At 32.9% G+C, this 21,791-nt stretch overlaps 1 protein-coding gene across 4 annotated transcripts; it reads left to right on the top strand.

Annotated features, from left to right (window-relative positions):
- The first annotated feature begins 17,311 nt into the window (after positions 1-17,311).
- On the top strand, positions 17,312-21,475 carry LOC112727722 (uncharacterized). Of its 4 annotated transcripts, XM_072209486.1 has the most exons (5): positions 17,320-17,567; positions 18,795-19,011; positions 19,753-20,039; positions 20,150-20,912; positions 21,016-21,475. In XM_072209486.1, the coding sequence occupies exons 3-4, from the start codon at positions 19,772-19,774 to the stop codon at positions 20,890-20,892; spliced, it is 1,011 nt and encodes a 336-aa protein (XP_072065587.1). In that variant the 5' UTR covers positions 17,320-17,567; positions 18,795-19,011; positions 19,753-19,771; the 3' UTR covers positions 20,893-20,912; positions 21,016-21,475. The 4 variants fall into 4 exon arrangements, with proteins under 4 accessions (XP_025633387.1, XP_072065587.1, XP_072065588.1 ...); XM_025777602.3 differs by having other exon boundaries at positions 17,312-17,567; positions 20,150-21,475; XM_072209487.1 differs by lacking the exon at positions 18,795-19,011.
- The last annotated feature ends 316 nt before the right edge of the window (positions 21,476-21,791 follow it).

Raw genomic sequence — 21,791 nt, 5'->3', positions numbered from 1 at the left:
ATTTTTGGGTTGAGTGTGATCCCTTGAATTTGACTTCTTGGCAACATCCTCCTCTTTTTGCTCCTTGCCATCCTCAATGACTTGCTCTTCTACTATGTCGCACCCAAAAATAGAATAAGCTTCAAGAACGGACTTGTTGGACCCCTCCAAAGTGAACTTGACTAACTTGCCATCCGACTCAAAAGAATAGATTCTCGAGTGTGCATCGAGCTTGAAACGGGATGTCTTCAAGAACGGTCTTCCAAGGAGTATGGATGATGGCTTATTGGAGTCAATAGGAGGAGTCTCCAAAATGTGAAAATCAACTGGAAAGAGCAATCCTTGAATATTAACCAGGACATTTTCATCAATTCCAACAACGAATACAATACTCTTATCGGCTAGCACAAACCTCGCCCCGGACCTATTTAGGGGTGACAAATTCAATCTTTCATAAATGGACAATGATATAATGCTAACGCACGCCCCCAGATCACACATACAGTCCGTGAATTGCATCCCACCAATCAAGCAAGTGACCAAACATGGGCCGGGATCATTGCATTTCTCAGGAAGCAAAGAAGAGATAGAATCATTAATAAACCCTTATTTCATGATTCATCTTGTACTTAAATTGAGTGTTTTTATCAATTCTTCACCCACTTATTCATGTAAATTGCATGATTTTACTATTCCTTCCTTATTTTATGATATATGTGAAAACATGTTTCCTATGCTTTAAAAACCTTAAATTTAATTATCCTTTATTACCATTCGATGCCGTGATTTGTGTGTTAAGTATTTTCAGGTTTCATAGGGCAGGAATGGCTTAGAGGACAGAAAGAAAACACATAAAAATGGAAAGAAAGCACAAAAATGGAGTTTTGAAGAAAAGGCAGCGACGCGAACGCATGGACGACGCGGACGCATGCCTAGCGCAAAATGCAAGCGACGCGCACGCGTACCTTGAGCAGAACACAATTGACGCGGACGCGTGACTGACGCGTACGCGTGACGAGGAAAAACTCCAAATGACGTGGACGCGTGACCCACGCATACGCGTGACAGACGCCACATGCAGAAATTACAGAAAACGCTCCCAGCGATTTCTGAACCTCTTTTTTGCTCAGATCCAACTCCAGGAACACATATTAGAGGCTATAAAGTGGAGAAATCCATTCATTCATGAGAGGAATGACGGATAATACATAATTTTAGTTTTTAGATATAGTTTTAGAGAGAGAGAGGTTCTCTCCTTTCTCTTAGGATTATGATTTAGGATTTCTATTATGTTTAGGCTACTTCTCTTCAATTACAGGTTCAATGTTCCTTTAATTTATTTTCTACTTTTATTTATTCTATTACTTTAATTGTTATTTATCTTTTCAATTTGGCTTACGAACCATTCATGTTAGGATTTTCTTAATTAATATAAATTGAGGTATTTCAGATATAAGACCGTTTTATTTATGTTATTGATGTTTTCGATTTATCCAAATTATTTTCATTCGAGTAGATTTTCTTCCCTTTTGGCTTTGGTTGATTAATTGGTAACACTTGAGTTATCAAACTCAGCTGTTGATTGAAATTAGAGTTGCTAATTGATTTGAATCGCTCTAAAACTGGTCTTTTCACAGGAGTTGACTAGGACTTGAGGATCAAATTAATTAGTCCACTTGACCTTCCTTTGCTTTAGTAAAGGTTAACTAAGTGGGATTAAAACCCAATTTTCATCACATCTGATAAGGATAACTGGGATAGGAATTCCAATTCTTATACCTTGCCAAGAGATTTTATTATTATTAATTTATTTTTCTTGTCAATTAAATTACTTGCTCTTTATTTCAAAAAACCCAAAATTCTACCTTTTTCATAACCAATAGTAAACACACCTCCCTGCAATTCCTTGAGAAGACGACCCGAGGTTTGAATACTTCAGTTATTTATTTTTATTGGGTTTGCTTAAGTGACAAACAAAACTTTTGTACGAAAGGATTCTCTGTTGGTTTAGAAACTATACTTACAACGCGATTATATTTTGATAAAATTTCTTTACCGATAAAAAATCCGATCGTCAATCATCTACCGGCTTTGTGTTGAGGTTGCTAAGCTTATCTTTGTGAGTGCAAACATCTTTAAGGAACTTGGCATATCTTGGCACTTGTTGAATGGCTTGGAAGAGGGGAATAGTGACTTCAACCTTCTTGAAAACTTCCACCATTGTGGGATCAAGCTCTTCTTGTTTCTTGGCCTTCTTGACCAAGGTTGGAAATGGAATGGGCAAAGGCTCTTCAAGCAAAGTCTTTCTCTTTGGCTCCTTGAATCTTGGGTGGTTCTTTCTCGCTTTTATCTACACCTTCATCTTCATTCCTCATCACCCACCTCTTCATTGTTTGTCTCCTCACTCAACTTCGTAGGTATAGCAACAATCTTGTCCAATTTAGTGCCGCTCCTAAGGGTAATGGCATTGATGCTACCCTTAGGGTTGGGTTGAGGTTGGGAGGGTAGACTACTTGAGGTTGAGGCTTGATAAACCACTATTTTATGGTTTATCTTGTGCTCAATTGAGTGGATTTTATATACTCTTTACCCACCTATTCATACTATTTGCATGGTTTTACATTTGCCTTCCTAATTATGTGCTTTGATTGAAAACATGCTTCTTTGATCTTATATTTGCTTATTATTAATCCTCTCTTATTACCATTAGATGCCTTGATATTTGTGTTAAGTATTTTCAGATATTATAAGGCAGGAATGGCTTGGAGGATGGGAAGAAAGCATGCAAAAGTGGAAGGAATGCAAGAAGTTGGAGAAATTGCTAAGCTGTCCAGCCTGACCTCTCTGAACTCAAACGGCTATAACTTTAGCTACAGAGGTCCAAACGATGCGGTTCTAGTTGCGTTGGAAAGCTAACGTCCGGGGCTTCGATTTGATATATAATATGTTATAGTTTCCCTGACGCTAGGTGACGCGACCGCGTGATCCATGCGGCCGCGTTGCAGTGACAAAAATCCAGCATGACAAAATTCGAAACCAGCGAATTCTGGACTGTTTCTGACCCAGTTTGCAACCCAAAAAACACAAATTAGAGGCTATAAAGTGGGGGACTGCATCCATTCAGGAGGGGGCTCTAATAATTCACAATTTTAGGAGTAGATGTGGTTTTTAGAGAGAGAGGTTCTCTCCTCTCTCTTAGAATTAGGATTAGGATTTCTCTTAGTTTTAGGAGTAGCTCTCAATCCCAGGTTCTTTATTTTTATTTATTTTTCCAATTTAATTTATGAACTTTTCCATGTTATGATTTGAATATTTTAGTTAATATAATTTGAGGTATTTCAGATTTATGATTGCTCTCTTTAATTTATTAATGCTCTGTGTTTATCCAAGTTATTTTCATTCAAGTAGATTCTCTTCCCTTTTGGCTTTGGTTGCGTCATTGGAGACACTTGAGTTATCAAACTCATTGTTGATTGAAAATTGGATTTCTTCATTTCATTAATTCAAGTTCCAATAACTCTAGCCTTTCCCAAGGAAAGACTAGGACTTGAGGATTCGAATTAATTTGTCCACTTAACTTACCTTCATAGTTAGAGGTTAATAAGGTGGGGGAAGAATCCAATTCTCATCACAATCGATAAGGATAACTAGGATAGGACTTCCAGTTCTCATACCTTGCCAAGAGTTTATTTTACAGTTATTTATTTATTTTTATTGCTCGAAAATATACCTGTGCGCATTGCCCAAACTTCCAAAACCCCCAATTTACAATCTTCATAACCAATAATAAGAACATACTTTCCTGCAATTCCTTGAGAAGACGACCCGAGGTTTGAATACTCGGTTATCAATTTCAAAGGGGTTTGTTACTTGTGACAACCAAAACGTTTGTACGAAGGGATTTTTGTTGGTTTAGAGACTATATCTACAACGCGACTGTTTCTATGACATTCTTTACTAGCAAAAAAATCCTAACGTCAAGGCTTGTTAGGTGTTTTATGCGGTTTGAGGCAGGAGGGTTAAACGGGAGAGGGCTTCGGCTATGGTAGCCATATATGTCTCTTGTTTCTTATGGAACTCTCGTTGTTCTTGCATGAAGGTGTGAATTGTGTCATTCATGTGAGGTTGGTTGGAAGGAAGGGATTGGTTAACTTGAGGAGGCAATGAAACTATGCAATTATGAAAGACAAAACAAAAATAAGCAAGTAAACAAGAACCAACTTAACAATCAAAGACCACTAGAATTAACTGAGGAGAGAAATGGTATCTACAATTAAAGCCAAGTAGCAAACCAAAAATCAAGTATCTACAATTTTCACATATTTACAACAACCAAAATAGTAGCACTCATTGCACTTAAAGTGAACTCTCCGGCAACGGCGCCAAAATTTGATGTGATGTGTGAGGAAACCCCAATTGCATATGTGGATTAGGAACTCGGTTATCCGAAATGGAATTAGCGTTGTAAGTATAGTCCTAACCCGACAATTGGGACCTCGATCAATCAAATTGGAAATTCACAAGATATGTCACAAGTGAAACCAAATTAAAACCGAGAGTATCAGACTCCCGAGTCGTCTCCCTAGGAGCACTTTAGAATAATGAGTATGCCAATCTGGTTGTAGTGATCAAGGGGTTGTGAATGAAGAAATAAACATATAAAGCAATTAAAGAACATGCAAAATTGTAATGATTGAACTAATTAAGAAATTAAAGAACCGGCTATGCAATATAAACAAGTAAAGTATAAAAGAGATCAACATATAAAGGTATGAAAGATTAAAAACATAAACGAGAGACTTGGCTTGGAGTGAGCTAAGAGTTCTTTCCTTGTTGGAACCACAACTATGACAATTATGATGGATTAGTCTCACTTGATCAACCCTCACATCGGAAGGTAAGTTAAATGAGCATAAATGTCCTTAACCCACAAATCCTAAATTGCTTGCTAATTGCCTTAGCAACAACTTAGCGTTAGTGGGAACAAGAACAATTAACAATCCAAGAATTGAAACTAAATGTTGGACATTCCAACTCTAGAAACCCAATTGCTCACTTTACCCAAGCCAAGAACCAAAAATTTAGCCTAAAACCATGTTTGACATTTTTGTCAAACGCTTGGTGGGCAACAAGCTTAAACATGTAGGAAATGAGAAAAGGCTTGAAAGTAAAAGCAATAATCAACCTCAATCAACAAGATCAACACAAGAACACATGAAACTAACATCAAACATCAAATTTATCAACAAGAAATTAAAATTACAAGAGAGAGGCAAAATTGAATTATAACTTGAATTAGAAGAAAGAGTAATGACAATGTAACTATAAAGAGTAATACCAAGAGAATACTTACAATGAAAGCTAGGAAAATCCAAGATCAAAAATGGAAATGGAACTTGAATGTAAAACCCTAATGTAAATCCTAGTAGAGTTGATGAAAAACTTAGAGAAAACTAAAACTAAAAACTTCCTATACTACTCCTAAAACTATCCTAATGATATCCTATGTTGTGTTCCTCATTTCCCCTCCAATATGAGCTAGAAGACTTCAGAAATGGGCCTCCAAAGCCCCTAAATCGTGAGGCATGTGCTATTTTAATGAAGTCATGTGCGGACACCTATGCGGATGCACAGATGCGTGCGTCCGCACACTTCGGCGAAAATCCAGTCCTGTGCGTACACACAAGCAGATGTGCGCACACACACTAGGCGATGCTTGGCTGGACGCGCGACACACTCGAAACGATCCACGCGCTCTGCTTGGGTAGCTGTGCGTACGCACAGGTAGCTGTGCGCACGCACATGTCTTTGAGCTCATCTCCTTCAATTTCTCTTGCTTCCTCCACTTTGTATGCTCTTCTTCCATTTTCTCCAATCCATTCCTACCTTGTACACTTGGAATCACTCACAAACAACATCAAGGCATCGAATGAAAGGCAGATTGATAAAAATGGATTAAATTAGGTACAAAAGAGCATATTTTCACAATCAAGCACAATTTGGGAGGAGAGTTCAAAAGCATGCTATTCAAGGAAATAAGTGTGAGTTTATGTGATGAAAATCCATTCAATTCTAACCAAAAATCATCATCAAATATGGATTCATCAGGCCCCCTTCTTTTTGGCTCTCACATATTTTCTCCCATCTTCTCCAATGTATGCCCGATTCCTTTTTATTTGTCACCCACCAAAATTTTGCTACTTTGGCACTAAGTTTGCTGCAAAACCCTTTAGGAAATAGGACTACATTCATGGCATATGCCGATATGGCTTAAACAACCGCTTTAATGAGGATTTCTTTTCCGGCCTGGTTCAACAAATTTTCTTTTCATCCCTCTAATTTGTTTGTCACTCTCTCTTCTATCCAACTCAAAGTACTACTTTTTGCCCTCCCCAATGTGCCAGTAGACCTAGGTATTTCTCCGGATTATCTCATGCTCTCATTCCCATTGCCTCCTCTATATCTACTCTAGCTTGCAAAGGTACTTATTTTCTGAAAGTAATTCCTGATTTTTGGAGGTTTATTCTCTGACCTGATGCATTTGTATACTCATTGAGGATAGAGATTATTTGGTATGCCTCTTCTACATTAGCCTCTGCCAATATAATGCAATCATCTGCAAAGAGAAGGTGTGTAAGAGTCGGTGCAGTTAGAGAAATCTTGAAACATTTGATCCTTCCTTTCTCTTGTTCCTCTTCCATTAGGATCGTGAGAACTTCCACAGTTAATATGAATAAGTGGTGATAATGGATCGCCCTGCTTTAGACCTCTTCCTGAAATGATTTTATTGGACAAGATCCCATTCACTTTAAATCGGTAGGAAGTAGAGCTAATGCATTCCATGACCAGTTGGATCCATTTTGAATGGAACCCAAAAGCCTTAAGCACCAATTCAATAAAGTCCCACTCCAAGCGATCATAAGCTTTGTTCATGTCAAGTTTGATTGCCATGTTTTCAGAAACCTTGCCTCTTTTTTTATCTAGACTATGATACACTTCTTGTACAATGATAATATTGTCTTGAATAAGCCTGTTGCTCACAAACGCACTTTAAATGGGGAAGGTGATAGAATTCAGCATCTTTTTTAGCCTTTGGAATGAGGATGACCGTTGTTTTGAATAGCATTATTTATTATAAGTTTGAAAGTTCAACCCTTTATTGCTGTCAAAGATGCCCTTAAACATATCATGGCCGAATATAGTAAAACACCCTGGCCTTGTCCAAAAACCCAAGCCTACTCTATAATTACTACACTATGGGCAAAAACAGTACATATAACAAATTAACAATACACTTTCACAAACAAAAAACCCCAAAAAAATACTAGTTATCATTAATAACAAACTATCACGTCCTAATAAACCGTAATTTTAGAGGCAAATTCTTGTACCACTTGCTCTGTGCCAGAGGCTGCCGGCTAGGGGTGGCAATGGGTAGGGTAGGGTAGGGTTTGAAGCCAACCCTAACCCTACTCACGAGTTGAGAATATCCCAACCCTAACCCTACCCGTTCTCAACCCGCGGGTACCCGTTCCTACCGCGGGTTACAAAAAAGATGCAAAATTATTATATAACTTTATGATAATTTAAAATAGAACTGACTTTTATATAAAAAAAGTATTAAATTATCAATTAATGATCTTCTTTTAGTGACTAAGGATCTTTTACATTTAGTGAGAGGTATTTGGTTCAATATTCACTTGAAATATACTTTTATATAAATAATATATATATATATATATATATATATATATAGGATGCGGGTTGGTCGGGTAGGGTTGAGACTCAACCCGTACCCTACCCGACCTGCACGAGAACCCAACCCGCACTCTACCCTACCCGATCGGGTGGGGTCGGGTTGAATACCTGCGGGTAGGGTACATATTGCCACCTCTACTGCCAGCACACACTCCTATAACACTAACATATGTCCACAACCCCACATCAGGCATCCCCACCTACTTTTCTCTCTTGCTGGAAAAAATTAGTTTTATCACTGTAGCATAACCCAAGTAAATATATATGATATTTGAATATAATTTATCTTTTACTAGCGGCTCAACAGGCACTAACAGCCGCTTTTCTATTATTTTTAAGAAATTAATTTAATTTTTTAATATATTATTTGCCATTCAAATTTTTTATATCACTATTTTTTTTATTTTAATATTGACGTGATCTTATTTATATCATATTTTAGTATTAATGTTAATATATTGTTCACCTTTTAAATTTGTTAAATAAGTATTTTTTTTAAATGGGTGGAAGTTTTTTTATATTAAGTAACTTATGATTGTACAGAAGAATTTCTTTTAATAACAAACCCCTCTGATCAAGGACAATATTAAAATTTATCATTATACATGTCATGTTATATGTTACCGGACTACTCCTATATTTATAGTTAATCGGTAACTCTACCTGTGCTTGACAAAGGAGATGGGATAGAAGTTGTATCAGTTCATATGACAATTTATTTCTTTGTCGAATCATCTCCCGATAAGTTGCACGTCTTCTAGGTAGGTGTTGTTGTCGCTCATATTCTGTCTTCTTTGCCTAGCATATTTTGTTCAAGTGGTCGACGTTGCCATGAATGTTGATTTATTGAATTTTTCATTTTTATTTGTCTATCAGAACATAAGGTAAGAAGACAAAAAGAAAGACAAACCATTGTAAGTGGAGCCGTTTTTATAATCTTATTTTACGATTGAAAGTGAGCAGTTTTTTAAATTTCTATCACGATTGAAAATGAAGCAGTTACATAATTTTCTCGTGGGTTAATGCAGAATTTACAGAACGTGGGTACGTAACTGAGTACGTAATTTTAATTTATAAAGATAAGGGTAAAATAGAAAAAAAGAATTGGATACCAAACTCCTCTATCCGCTTTATATATTGTTATAGATAAATAATTTATATGTATTTGTATATTTATTTTTTGACTTTATGTTAAAAAAAGATAGAATATTATTATAATAATTATTTTATGTATTATTTTATTTATAAACAGATGATATATGTTTATTTTATTTTTATTATTTTAATAATATTATTGACTATTTTATACGATTATTTTGATTCAAATATAAAATTTTAAAAATGATTAAATTACCAAACTTTAAAAATAATAGAAAAAACTATTAAACATGCACAAGTGTATGTTAAGCCATTAATAATTATAATAGTTATACATTTAGATATTAGACTACAAAAGAAAATAATTTTTTTAGCAAATTTTCAACGACAAATAAAAAGAGTGAATATTCTACCTAATCCCTGACAATTATCTCGAAAGGATAACGAGGTTCCTAAGAAAAAAACACCTAATCTGGCCTTTGATATTTTTTTTGGGACTGATTAGTCCCTGTACAAAAAAAAAATAATATTGATTTTTTTAGCACAGGAGCCTCGTTGTCTTTTCGAAGTAATTGTCTGGGTTGGATTTTTTTTTGTTAAGGACCTCGTTGTCTTTCAAAATAATTGTCACGGACTGTTTTGGATTTTATTCCTAATAAAAATGAACACAATAAACAATTATACATCGAAGTGATAGATAAGATTTAGAGTTGTAATAATAACACATAGTGGTAATTAATTACGGTAAAGTGAAAACATGGAAGGAGAATAAAAAAACAAAGAAGTAGTGAAAAAAATATGATAATATAATAGCGGCTATGAGATAATAATAAGTATATGTATATAGAATAGAAAGAAAAAAAAAATAGAATGTGATATAAAAATTAAAATTAATAATTTTAAAATAATAATAAAATTAAAATAATTTAAGATGTTGAATATAAAATTAAAAAAATATAAAATATTTTAAATTCATTAGAATTATGCAAGAAGATAAAGAGTGTTTTATGCTTTGAATATAAATTTTTACAAGGTTTAATTACTCTGTTGGTCCTTATAATTTCGCAAAATTTTTAATTAGGTTCATATACTTTTTTTTCTTTTAATTGAGTCCTTGCACCAATTTTTTTTTTAATTGAGTCCCTACACTTTTTTTTTCCTTTTATTTGAGTTCCTGCACCAATTTTTTTTAGTTGGATCCTATACAATTAAGCCAATTACTACTAAGAGGGACCTAATTAAAAAAAAAAAAATTAGTGTAGAGACCCAATTAAAAGAAAAAAAAGTATAGAAATCTAATTGAAAATTTTGCGAAACTATAGGGACCAACAGAGTAATTAAACCTTTTTACAATTATGTCAGGTGTACACTAAAATTAGTTACTAAAATTAATCATCAAAATAAAATATATATTAAAATACAAAATACACATTAAAAATGAGTTAAACTATATATATATATATATATATATATATATAAAACTGATATTAGTGTGTAAATAATATTTTTAAAATTTTTATTTCTATTTTAAATTAACTAAAGTTGAAAAATAAATAAATAAATTTAATATATTTATAAATAATATTTATAAATCTTTATTTATTCTCTCACATAATAACAACATAATAAATTTATTTATTATATTTTATTTAATTTAAATTTATTTATTGTATACATTTAAAATATTAATAATATATTAATTTTTTGTTTTTAATTTTTTAATTATTAATATTAAATTTATAATTTAAAAAATAATATAAATATTAATTTCTTAAAAATAATAAAAAACGACTTAAAAACATTGCTATGGCTGCTGAATTGTTAGTATATATGTAATGATATTTTATTATATCCAAGTTAATTTCGAATAAAGTGGAAATTTAGGTGCATTTAATTTCATATAAAATTAATAGTTAAAAATTATTAAATGATAATTTAATTAAATAATTATTTTTCACATAAAAGTTATTTTATGATACAAGTCTATACAAGTCATTGATATTCACGCGTGCACGTTTTTATTCTTTTTCGTTATCGTCGTCGCCACCACCACCACCTCCTCCTACTTTTTTCATTAGAATTTTTTTCTTCTTCTTCTCAATCATCTTCATCATCATGATCATCATTGTTATAATCATCATCTTCTTCTTCTTATACGAATCGTTGTTATCGTAGAATTTTTGCCATATTGATGACGTTGCCTGATTCAAAAGTAAAAAAAATATTTTTGTGTATTTGTAGCAAAATTTCGATGTATGTGTTCTGAATCTGAATTGTTATTGTGATGAATATATTCTTTTTTCGTTTTGGTATATTTTGAAAAACTTTTGGTGTATTTTAGAAATCTTGCGGTGTATTTTGAAAATATTTCGGTGTATTTTTATTCTGATAAGTTCTACATAATTTAAAATTCTTTCTCTTCTTGCTCCTCATCTTCTGCCGCTGATTCTTCTTCTTTTTTGTCATCATCATCATCTTTTTTTCTTATTCACTTTTTTCTTATTGTTTTACCTTCTCAAGTTTCTTCTTGTTTTACTCTCTTAACAAGAATAAAAATTAAAAAAACTCAAACAAATAAGAAGAAAAAATAAATAATGCTACAAAATTACTTGAAAGATGATGAACATACATTCATTCAACTAAAAGAAAGAAAGAAATAAAAAAAGAAGAAAAAAATGCATTAAGGAAATCATTTTTGTGCATTTGTATCAAATTTCAATGTAAGAGTTCTGAATCTGAATTGTTATTGTGACGAATCTGTTCCATTCTTATTTCGGTGTATTTTGAAAAACTTTCTATGCATTTTGAAAATTTTACAGTATATTTTGGAAATATTTCGGTGTATTTTTATTCTGATAAATTCTGCATAATTCAAAATTCTTCCTCTTCCTCTTCCTCTTCATGCTCCTCATCTTCTGCTGCTTCTTCTTCTTTTTCATCATCATCATCATTATCTTCTTATTTTTTTCTTATTCATCTTTTCTTTTTTATTTTACCTTCTTAAGTTTTTTCTTGTTTTACTCTCTTAACAATAATAAAAACAAAAAAATCAAACAAAGAAGAAGAAGAAACACATAATGCTGTAAAATTACTTGAAAGATGATGAACCTCATTCATTCAACTAAAAGAAAGAAAGAAATAAGGAAAAAAAGAAGAAGAAATGCATTAAAGAAAACACTTTTGTGCATTTGTAGCAAAATTTTGATGTATGAGTTCTAAATTTGAATTGTTATTGTGATAAATCTGTTCCATTCTCGTTTCGGTGTATTTTGAAAAATTTGCGGTGTATTTTGAAAATATTTCGGTATATTTTTATTCTGATAAATTTTACATAATTTAAAACTCTTCATGTTCCTCCTCTTCATCTTCTTCTTCATCTTTTTATTTCATATTCTTATAATTTTTTTTTGGAGAAAAAAATCAAACAAAGAAGAAAAAATACATAATATTACAAAGGTTTAATTACTTTGTTGGTCCCTATAATTTCGCGAAATTTTCAATTAGGTCCCTATACTTTTTTTCCTTTTAATTGGGTCCCTATACATTAATTTTTTTTCAATTTAGTCCCTATTAACGTTAAACGTAAAAAAAATGTTAGTAAATTATGAAATTACTTTTATACTCTTAGGGACCTAATTGAAAAGAAAAAAAAAATATAGGGACTTAATTAAAAATTTCGGTAAAACTATAAATATTCAATGAAAGATATTCTTATAATCCCTATTCAATGATTCTAAGACATGAAAAATATTCTTATAATCCATTTTATTTTGTCACTATCATTCTTTTGCTTATTTATATACAAATTGTACCAAAAATACATTCTCTTTTTTTTTATGACTTTAAAAATACCTTATCTTAAGAACCTAAAAAAAAGAATGGATAAAATAAAACAGAAATAGTAGTAATAAGTATATATAAAATTCAGTTTCCATCGTTCAAGTATTCATTATGATCATGTAACATTTTATATTTGTGTGGATTCATAGAATATAGTTTGTGTCTTTATCATATCATGGTACACTATAGAAAACCACAAAGCTAGGGAATTTGTGTTATTAAAATTTAAAATCTAAAAATGAAAACAATAGAAAACGTAATTTTAGTGTAATACAAACAATGTAGAAATTAGTTCTTGTGTTGCCACCTCCCACTCTTTGAACCAGCATGAGAATCAATAATAACATTGATAATGGTTAATTTCCAAGCCGAGAAGAATTCTGAAAGAGCGTATTTGAGTTCAGCAGATGTCCCAACAAGATAGTCATCTCCACCAAAAGCTTTAGTAGCCTGCTTTCAGCAATACATGCTACAAAGTCAGCATATATAGTTTGTTAACTTATAGAACACACTCTAGCTTTCTTTTCTTTCCTTTCCTTCCCAAAAGCAGTAAAAGAATACTCATCCTGATCCAAAAGATCAATGAAAATACATCAACATATAGAGTCATAATGAACTCATTATTTGAACAAAGCTATCAAGAATTACCACATTTCCAATAACAAATATCTCATCTTAAATCGAACTCAAAATTATTCATGGTTTATAGACAGAAAAGTTTCAGGATTTTGTATCAATCAAGATGCCTCTAAATCTAAAGACATATACTAAGAAAGAGACGTAGTTTGTTTTGTTATCATGTTCGTGATTACTTTAAATTTAAAGGATCTGTATCATCATGGTAATACAATTGGTCATCCTTTACACCATCAGCCATAGTAGACTTTATGAATCCATAACAAGAGTTTTCAAAAAGTTTCTCTTAATCTCTCCCATGTATTAATACTAACATATCATAAACCAAGTCCTTTGCATTGCATACAACATCAACCATAAAAAGACTTAACAATTCATTAAACTATGGACCCTCAAAATGAAATGGCCCTATCCTAAAAGACTTAACCATTTACCGAACCTTTGCCATGTCTTTGAATGATAGAATGATACATATAGCAAATAAGCCATCTGGACACCTTCAATATCAAAAGCATCCAGATTTTCAACTATTTACAGCCAGCACAAAGCAGTAACAAGATATCCATAATATATTGAATCAACACAATTTTTCATAGCAACATTCATATATGGCCAGAGTCAATATCAATTATAAGTTACCAGTCAGAAGTCAAAAATCAAAACCTTTCACTCCTAGTTTATATATACACTAAAGTTTCAAGATTATTTACCCATTAAAACCTGCCTAAATGCTAAATGTTAGTAGCATGTAATGTTAATTTCCTTCTAAAGGACACCAATAAGCCCAACTGCTGCAATCAAGGTCAGACTCGGAGGCAGAGCCTTATATATTCATCAATTTTTGCTGTTACTTACAAATATTATGGATATCTTAATCCCCTCATATTTTTTTCTAAAATATTATTAACCCCAATTGTAATGGGAAAATAGAGTAGTTCCCTCTCTAAACTCTCCGTTTATGTTTGATTCCTTCTCCTTCCCTCTAAAAACCTAAAGCTACCACAAAAAATCCGTTCCACATGAAAAGAGCATAACCAAACTGAGGCAAAAAGCTAAAAAGAAAAGTGCAATTGAAGGTGAAACTGACCAATTACGACCGAGGACCCCAGGCAACAAGGCGAGGTGCGGCCAGGCGAGGCGTGGTGCGGCGACGCGAGGCATGGCGTGGCGATCCACGGCGAGGGAACGCGATGGAAGCGACACACCATCAGCGCTGAGCAGAGCAGACGAACGATCAGCGCAGAGCAGTGCAGCGTAGACCAAGGACGATGGACAATGACGACGACGGACGCTCACGCCACCAAGGACGACGACCACGACACCAACAAAGGGAGGAAAAACGCCACTGACTTCAGAGAACAATCGCCAGCTAGGGTTTTTACTTTTGGGACAAATGTCAAGGGTAATTTTGGTATTTTGAAAAAATGGATGTGGGTTCAATTAGCTGTTTTAATTTAATTAAGAGAATATTCCATTTTTGAACAGAATATTCCGTTATATCAAACGATATTGTTACGGCAGGGACTAAATTGAAAAAAAAATTAACGTATAGGGACCCAATTAAAAGGAAAAAAAGTATAGGGACCTAATTGAAAATTTCGTGAAACTATAGGGACCAACAGAGTAATTAAACCTATTACAAAATCAAAAGAAAGAGGAGGAGAAAAAAAATGTAACAATAACAACAGTAATAAAAAAGCGATGATGAGGATGAAACACTCGAAGAAAAAGAAAGAGAAACGCAAAGAAGAATGAGAACAAAAAAGAAGAAGGAAGAGGAGGAGAAACGCCGGATACAAACGTGGGAGGAGGAATAACGTGATTTCACATGCACGTTATGTAAGTGAATTTTGTTAGGTTAGAATCTACTTGTATGATTTATATGCCAAAAATACTTGTATGTGTAATAAAATTTAATTAAATCTAATAAATTATATAACAACTTACATCTATTAACTTCACATAAAATTAACTTGAGTTTTTACCCTAGATAAACTCTAAATTTTTGTAATCTTGATTATATGTGTAGTTGTCGGCCACATTTAAAATAAAACAAAACAAAATTTAAAGTTATCACTAGGGGTGTTTGTGGTATAATTTGGATTGAATAATTTTTTAAAAAAAAAATTTGATCTAATTTTAAGTGGTTTGAATTAGATTGGATTTACGATTTATAAATTAAAAAAACTAAATATACATAACAAATTTGAATATCAAATTTTAAGTGACAATTATATATCAAATCTCAACAAATATTTTAAAAAGCCAACAACAACATAACAATAAAAATTATAAATGAATTAAAATAAATAAATAAATCTCATTTTAAATATAAAATATTTATTAAATAATAATATATAAATAATATAAAATATATAACAAATTAAATAGATTATAAATAAAATTATAAATATAATAAAAAATAATAATATTATATCTCATGGTATAGTTTAGATTAAATTGGATTAATTTTAAAAAATAAATCTAAAATCAGATCTAATTTATACAATTTACAAAAAAATAAAATTCAATCAAATTTAAACTAATATAATTTTAATTAGAGTAAAGTATCGTTTTTGTTCCTAACATTTGGGATAAATTTCAAAATTATCCCTAACATTTCAATCGTCCTATTTAAGTTCATAACATTTCAAAATTGACTCAATGTTATCCTGCCGTTAGGGATTCGTTACAAAATTGACGGTGGGACAAAATTGAGACAATTTTAAAACGTTAGGAGCTTAAATAGGACGAAAATGTTGGGGACAAAAAACGATACATAGAAATAAATTTTTGTTTTATCCTTCAATAATATCAATCTTTTACTGTACATAGTATTCAATTATTTTTTAATCACATCTAAGTAAATTACACTTAACCACATTATTTTCATTCTAAATAAATTTAGTTTTTTATAATTTTACACTTAAAATTATATGTTAATATAAAAATATAAAAAAATTTATTTAAAATGAAAGTAATGTGATTAAGTGTAATTTACTTAGATATGATTAAAAAATAATTGCATATTATGTATAGTAAAAAATTGATATTATTGAAGGATAAAATTAAAATTTATTTCTATTTATCATTTTTGTCCCCAACGTTTTCGTTCTATTTAAATCCTTAACGTTTTAAAATCGTCTCTATTTGTTACGTGTGAGTTTGCTTGGCAGGTTTGGTGTACGTAGATTACTCACGCGGGTCGGACATGGTGCATACCGGGATCCATAAGAGAACATTTTGAGAGCTGGAGGATGATGCCTATGAAAAAAGACGAGTGTAAAACATGGTTAGTGGGGTTCTTCTCAGTTATATGGAGTATCTGGCTGTGTAGAAATGAATTCATTTTTCAGAATAAGGCAACGCTCGTGGTGGAATGCATCGCTAGATCGTTTTGTAGCTCGAAGGAATGGTGTAACAATAACTCATGTTGTTGATGGCTATGCTGGAGATGACATATGAGTTGTTGTAAGTCTTTTATTGTTGTATGCTCCACCGAGTGTGTTGAGCTTGTTTGTCTTTCAAAAAAAAAATTGTCTCTATTTTATTCCGCCGTCAATTCTATTAACGAATTTCTAACGTCAGGACAACATTGAGCCAATTTTAAAACGTTAGAGACTTAAATAAGACGATTAAAACATTAGAAATAACTTTAAAACTTATCCCAAACGTTGAGGACAAAAACGACTTTAATTAATTTTTAATTCAGATTAAATTAAATGAACTACTTAATTTAGATCAATTTGAATTTCAACGCCCCACAAAAACTCCCCATTTCCCTAATTTATTCAATACGTATATGTACGTTCTTAAGTCCCAGACGCATCCATAACCCGCAATCCGCATACGTATCAAATTCGTAGAAAGCTAATCCTAATTCGTAATCGTGATCATGATAGAAGCCGGTTTAAGAGGCGGTTATTGAGAAACAAGAACGAATGATCCTTCTTCCATAGGTGGGCTCCACTTCCCACACTAACCCTATAAATAGATAGCGTTTTTGTATTTTTGTTCTTTTCCTTAAACTTTCACACATCCATCATCCTCCTCAATTGCCCTTGTTTTCAACAACCACTTTTTGTGTGAAATATACGCACGCAAATAATAAATAAAATAAATAATTAATAATCCTTTTCAATCAGAGAGACACATCCTTCACCCTCAAGGACCAAAGACGATTCAAAGGGGAAAAGAAAAAAGAAGGAAGAAAAAAAAAAGAACGCAAATTCAACTCCTTCCTCCCCTCTCCTTGTGTAAATCTCATCCTTAAATTCTACTGAATACTGTTTTTGTTTATTATTTGTGGATGTCGTTTATCTACCTTGGATTCTGTTGATTTCAATTCCGCTCCCTTGATTTTGTCTATTGGTTATTGGATTTTGTTCCTGGGTTGATTTGGGGGTTAGGTTTAGGGTTTTCTTTAAATTATGTGGTGATTTGTGTGTTGATCTGGGGTTATATTTCGCTATATTAATTTAATTTTGGGATTTAAAGGCTAAATATGTTTTTTGAAACTTGATTTATGCATCTTGCCAAGTTTCCTTGCTGCTGTTGATTGCATAAAATCTGTTTTATTTTTCTGGGCATATTGCTTTATTTGTGTTATTATGCCTAACAAAATGAACTGCGATATGTTGCGATCCATTTGTATCTTTACAAAGTTGTTGAAGTTGATACTGGTTTACATAGTTCTAACAGTGTAGAAGATGTCCATGCTTTTGGATGAAGTGGTTCTTATATCTTATATATGTTACTAAAATTGTGCAAATGTAGTGATGCCATATTATATGTTCATGTGGGGCTTTTATATGATCTTCGGCTTGAATCATCCTAAATATGAGAAGTCATGCCACCACGTTAACTAGGGTGATGACATTGCCACTTCTGTTTTTGATAATTCCATTCCACACATTTTTATTTTCGTGTTGTGGTATGTTTGCATAAATTTGTATTCACACTTGAATATTAAAAGAAGTTCCCCAAAATGAGCATGGTCAAAGAGTAGTTTTGAGTTGACAAGTCTGTATATGTGTGCTGCCTAAGTTTTCATGATTGTTTACTTCCGAGATTCTTAAGAGCTTGTTTGGAAACCATTTAACATGAGAAAATAATTCTATTTCCTTTAAGAAAAGAATTCATTTCTATTTGAAATTCAATTTCATGATTTGGAATAACTATAATATATTAATGGAATAGAATTCAAGTTTAAAGAGTGTGAGAGTTGATTTGGAAATCAGACCCTTTTTGGTCTGATTTACAAATGAAGGAAAAATGGAAATTGGAAGTCTCAAAGGAATTAAAATCATTCATTTTTAGTTGTTCAAAAGGAAGAACCAGAATTCAACTCTTGAGTGAATTCTAATTCATAGCATTCCAAACAAGCTCTAAATTTCTGATAGTGAAATTCATTAGATTTGAATTCTTATGTTGCTTGACTCAGAATCTTTTTTCCTTCCTTGTTCTTGGTTGTATATGTGCAGATTTAGGCAACTGTTGGTGATTCTGCGTGGACTTGTTCGTTAATTGTATATTTGTCCCGGATTTTACTATATTCTGCTACATAATTTGTAACTTATATTGGAGCATTGCATAAGTGATTATCCTATCATTCTTTTGTGAAGTCAAGTACAGTTTATGTGAATGCAAATTGAGACTCAGAAGGCACAAATAGGAATATAGTTAGAGCCTATTTCTTGGGTAAGTTAATTAAAGATTATGTGATACTTATATTTCTATAATTGTATTTTATTTCATTTTTACAAACTGCCTTATTGCTTTGAATCTATGCTATAACCTAGATCTAATTACGATTGAACTATTAATCATCCCTTGGTTTCACTTGACTTGAGTAATATAATTCTTCCCTCGGGTGAGTGGAAAAGGAATGGTTAATGGTCATATAGAAAACAAAGAACCGTTAGCAGACAGAGTATGGATTGTATTCACTGGTTGTTTAGTAATTTTAGTCTAGTTTAGGCATTGGCCAACTGGATTGTGACACTTGATTGTAGGTTATTCTAAAGTTATATATTCCTTCTGTTCCATATAATCAAGAGAAACATAATACCGGGAAATTGGGGGATGGAAGTGAAAACAGCCAAAGCTTTTGCTTCTTGATGCATTTACATGCCCACAAACTTACACACGATACATCCTTAGAAAGGCCATGGTTAAGGGGTCAAAATTGACCATGTGTTGCCTTTCAAATTTTTTTCCCTTTTTTTTTCATATTCCCCTTTGTTCATAGAATCTGCCAGCCTCATGTAGTGAAACAAGACTTGGTCATTGTTGTTCTCTTGTTCCTAGAAACCAAATGTACAAAAAAGAGGTTTTTGTGTCGCTGCTGGCATGTTCTTGTGTTATGACTTGTGAATAATGAAATTAATTTTTGGTCTAGTTCATTAGCGGTGGTTCTAATGACTTCCATATGTTGAGTAGTTACCACTGAGCGTGGAAGATGACTGGTGTTAGGCGCAGATTAAGTAAAGATTCAGATATCAGTGCTCTACACAAAGAACTGGATGAAGTTTCATGTCCTATCTGCATGGACCATCCGCATAATGCTGTTCTCCTTGTTTGCAGCTCTCATGAGAAGGGCTGCAGATCTTACATTTGTGATACGAGTTATAGACATTCGAATTGCTTGGACCGGTTTAAAAAAATGAGGACAGATTCTAATGACAGTCATAATTTATCAAGTTCTTTAGTAAATACAAACAACTCCGGTAATTGTTTTAATGTTTAGCTTATTATGTATTCTCCCTTGAATGATAGTAATGAACTTCACCTAATTAAAATTGATAATGTATTGTATTGTCTGTTCAATTACCACAAGGATCAAGACAGGGTGATGCCCAAGATCCTAGTAGAGGTTTAAACCCACATGAAGGCAATTTAGAAAATGTTGATTCTGAGACCTTGCAGGACAGGGCTGAACTTGAAGAGTTAAATGCTGGTAATTTTGCATCAAAATTAAACTTGTCATGCCCCTTATGTCGAGGCACAGTACATAGCTGGGAAGTGGTTGAAGAGGTTAGAGACTATTTAAATACAAAGAAGAGAAGTTGCTCTAGGGAGTCATGCTCGTTTGTTGGTAATTATCTAGAACTACGTCTACATGCCAGAAGAGTTCACCCTACCACTCATCCCTCTGTTGTTGATCCTACTAGAGAAAGAGCTTGGCGACATTTTGAACGGCAGAGAGAATATGGTGATATTGTTAGTGCTATTCGGTCTGCCATACCTGGTGCCGTTGTCGTTGGGGATTATGTTATTGAAAATGGAGATGGAAGGTCTTCAAGTGATAGGGAAGGCAGCCTGGGTGATGCTAATGGGCCCTGGTTGAGTTTCTTGTTTCAGATGATTGACAACATTGAAACTGTTCCGGAGCCAAGAGCTCGTCGAAGAGCATGGACAAGGCATCATCGCCGACCATCTAGAGTTGATCGCCCGTATCTTTGGGGCGAGAATTTGTTGGGTCATCGGGATAATGATCGTGATGTTGATGAAGATGAATCTCCTGTGCCAAGAAGGCGTCGCCGTCTGAACCGGACTAGGTTCTTTGCAGATCAACCATGAGGATTGCTGCCAATTATCTGGTAAAATTCATTAGTCCATCTTGACCGAAAATTATGTTAAGAATTGTGTGTTGGACTTGCCATTAGCTCACCAGTTGGTTTCTTCCCTATAATTGTTCATCAGTGTGCTGAGCTTGATATAAGCGTCAGCTGGGAAACATGCTTTCAGCAGCTTCCTGAGCGCACTTCGGACCAAGTCTTTGGACCCGACAGTGGTGCTGAATGCTGAGAACAAGTTTGAATAAGAACCGAAGATCCTTGAACAGCATGTTCATTTAACAAAGCTTGTCTAATGGGGTTTTCCTTGGAGCTCACTTCAACAACTGCCTTGGAAGAAATTGATTTTCTCAAGGCTGACATAGGGTTGTTACATTTGTCATTAATGTATAATTGATGCTTGTACATCTGAATTGTTCAACCTGTTTATTTCCACTAAATCATTGTTCATTCTAAGGTTGTGGATATTGTGGTTTTATTTGTTGTCTTTTAACAGAATGATTGTTCGCGATCATATTGATAGAACTTCAACTGAGATGTTGAGATCTGCTTTCTGAAGAGTTGATAAATATTTTGAAAACATAAAATGTGTTCAGTATTTACTGTCATTAAAATAATTTTTTTTAATAGTATATCATGAAGTATGAACTATTTCGGGAGGCGTGGAAAAGCATTTGCAAATTTTTGTTGTTTTGGGTGTGTAAAGTAAACTTAACAACAGACTTGAAAACTATTGAGTTTAATTTTTTTAAAAGAATATGGATATCAATGCATACACGTTACGTTAAGCTAAAGAATTTCGGCATTTTTCTGCTACTACGTATGTACTGGTATTATTAATTGCTTTCTGTATCATGAAGCAAATGCAAAATTAAATTATATATGACAGATGGAAGACCATCA

Source organism: Arachis hypogaea, chromosome 12, assembly GCF_003086295.3.
Source record: "Arachis hypogaea cultivar Tifrunner chromosome 12, arahy.Tifrunner.gnm2.J5K5, whole genome shotgun sequence".
Classification (NCBI taxonomy): domain Eukaryota; kingdom Viridiplantae; phylum Streptophyta; class Magnoliopsida; order Fabales; family Fabaceae; genus Arachis; species Arachis hypogaea.
This window is presented reverse-complemented; position numbering and strand designations above follow the sequence as displayed.

What these genes read in the sequence shown, in the direction of transcription:
- LOC112727722 (XM_025777602.3), top strand. Translation starts at nt 19,772, where the DNA reads ATGACTGGTGTTAGGCGCAGATTAAGTAAAGATTCAGATATCAGTGCT. An exon ending in AGTAAATACAAACAACTCCG is followed by an intron (nt 20,040 to 20,149) that starts GTAATTGTTTTA and finishes AATTACCACAAG; the next exon opens with GATCAAGACAGGGTGATGCC.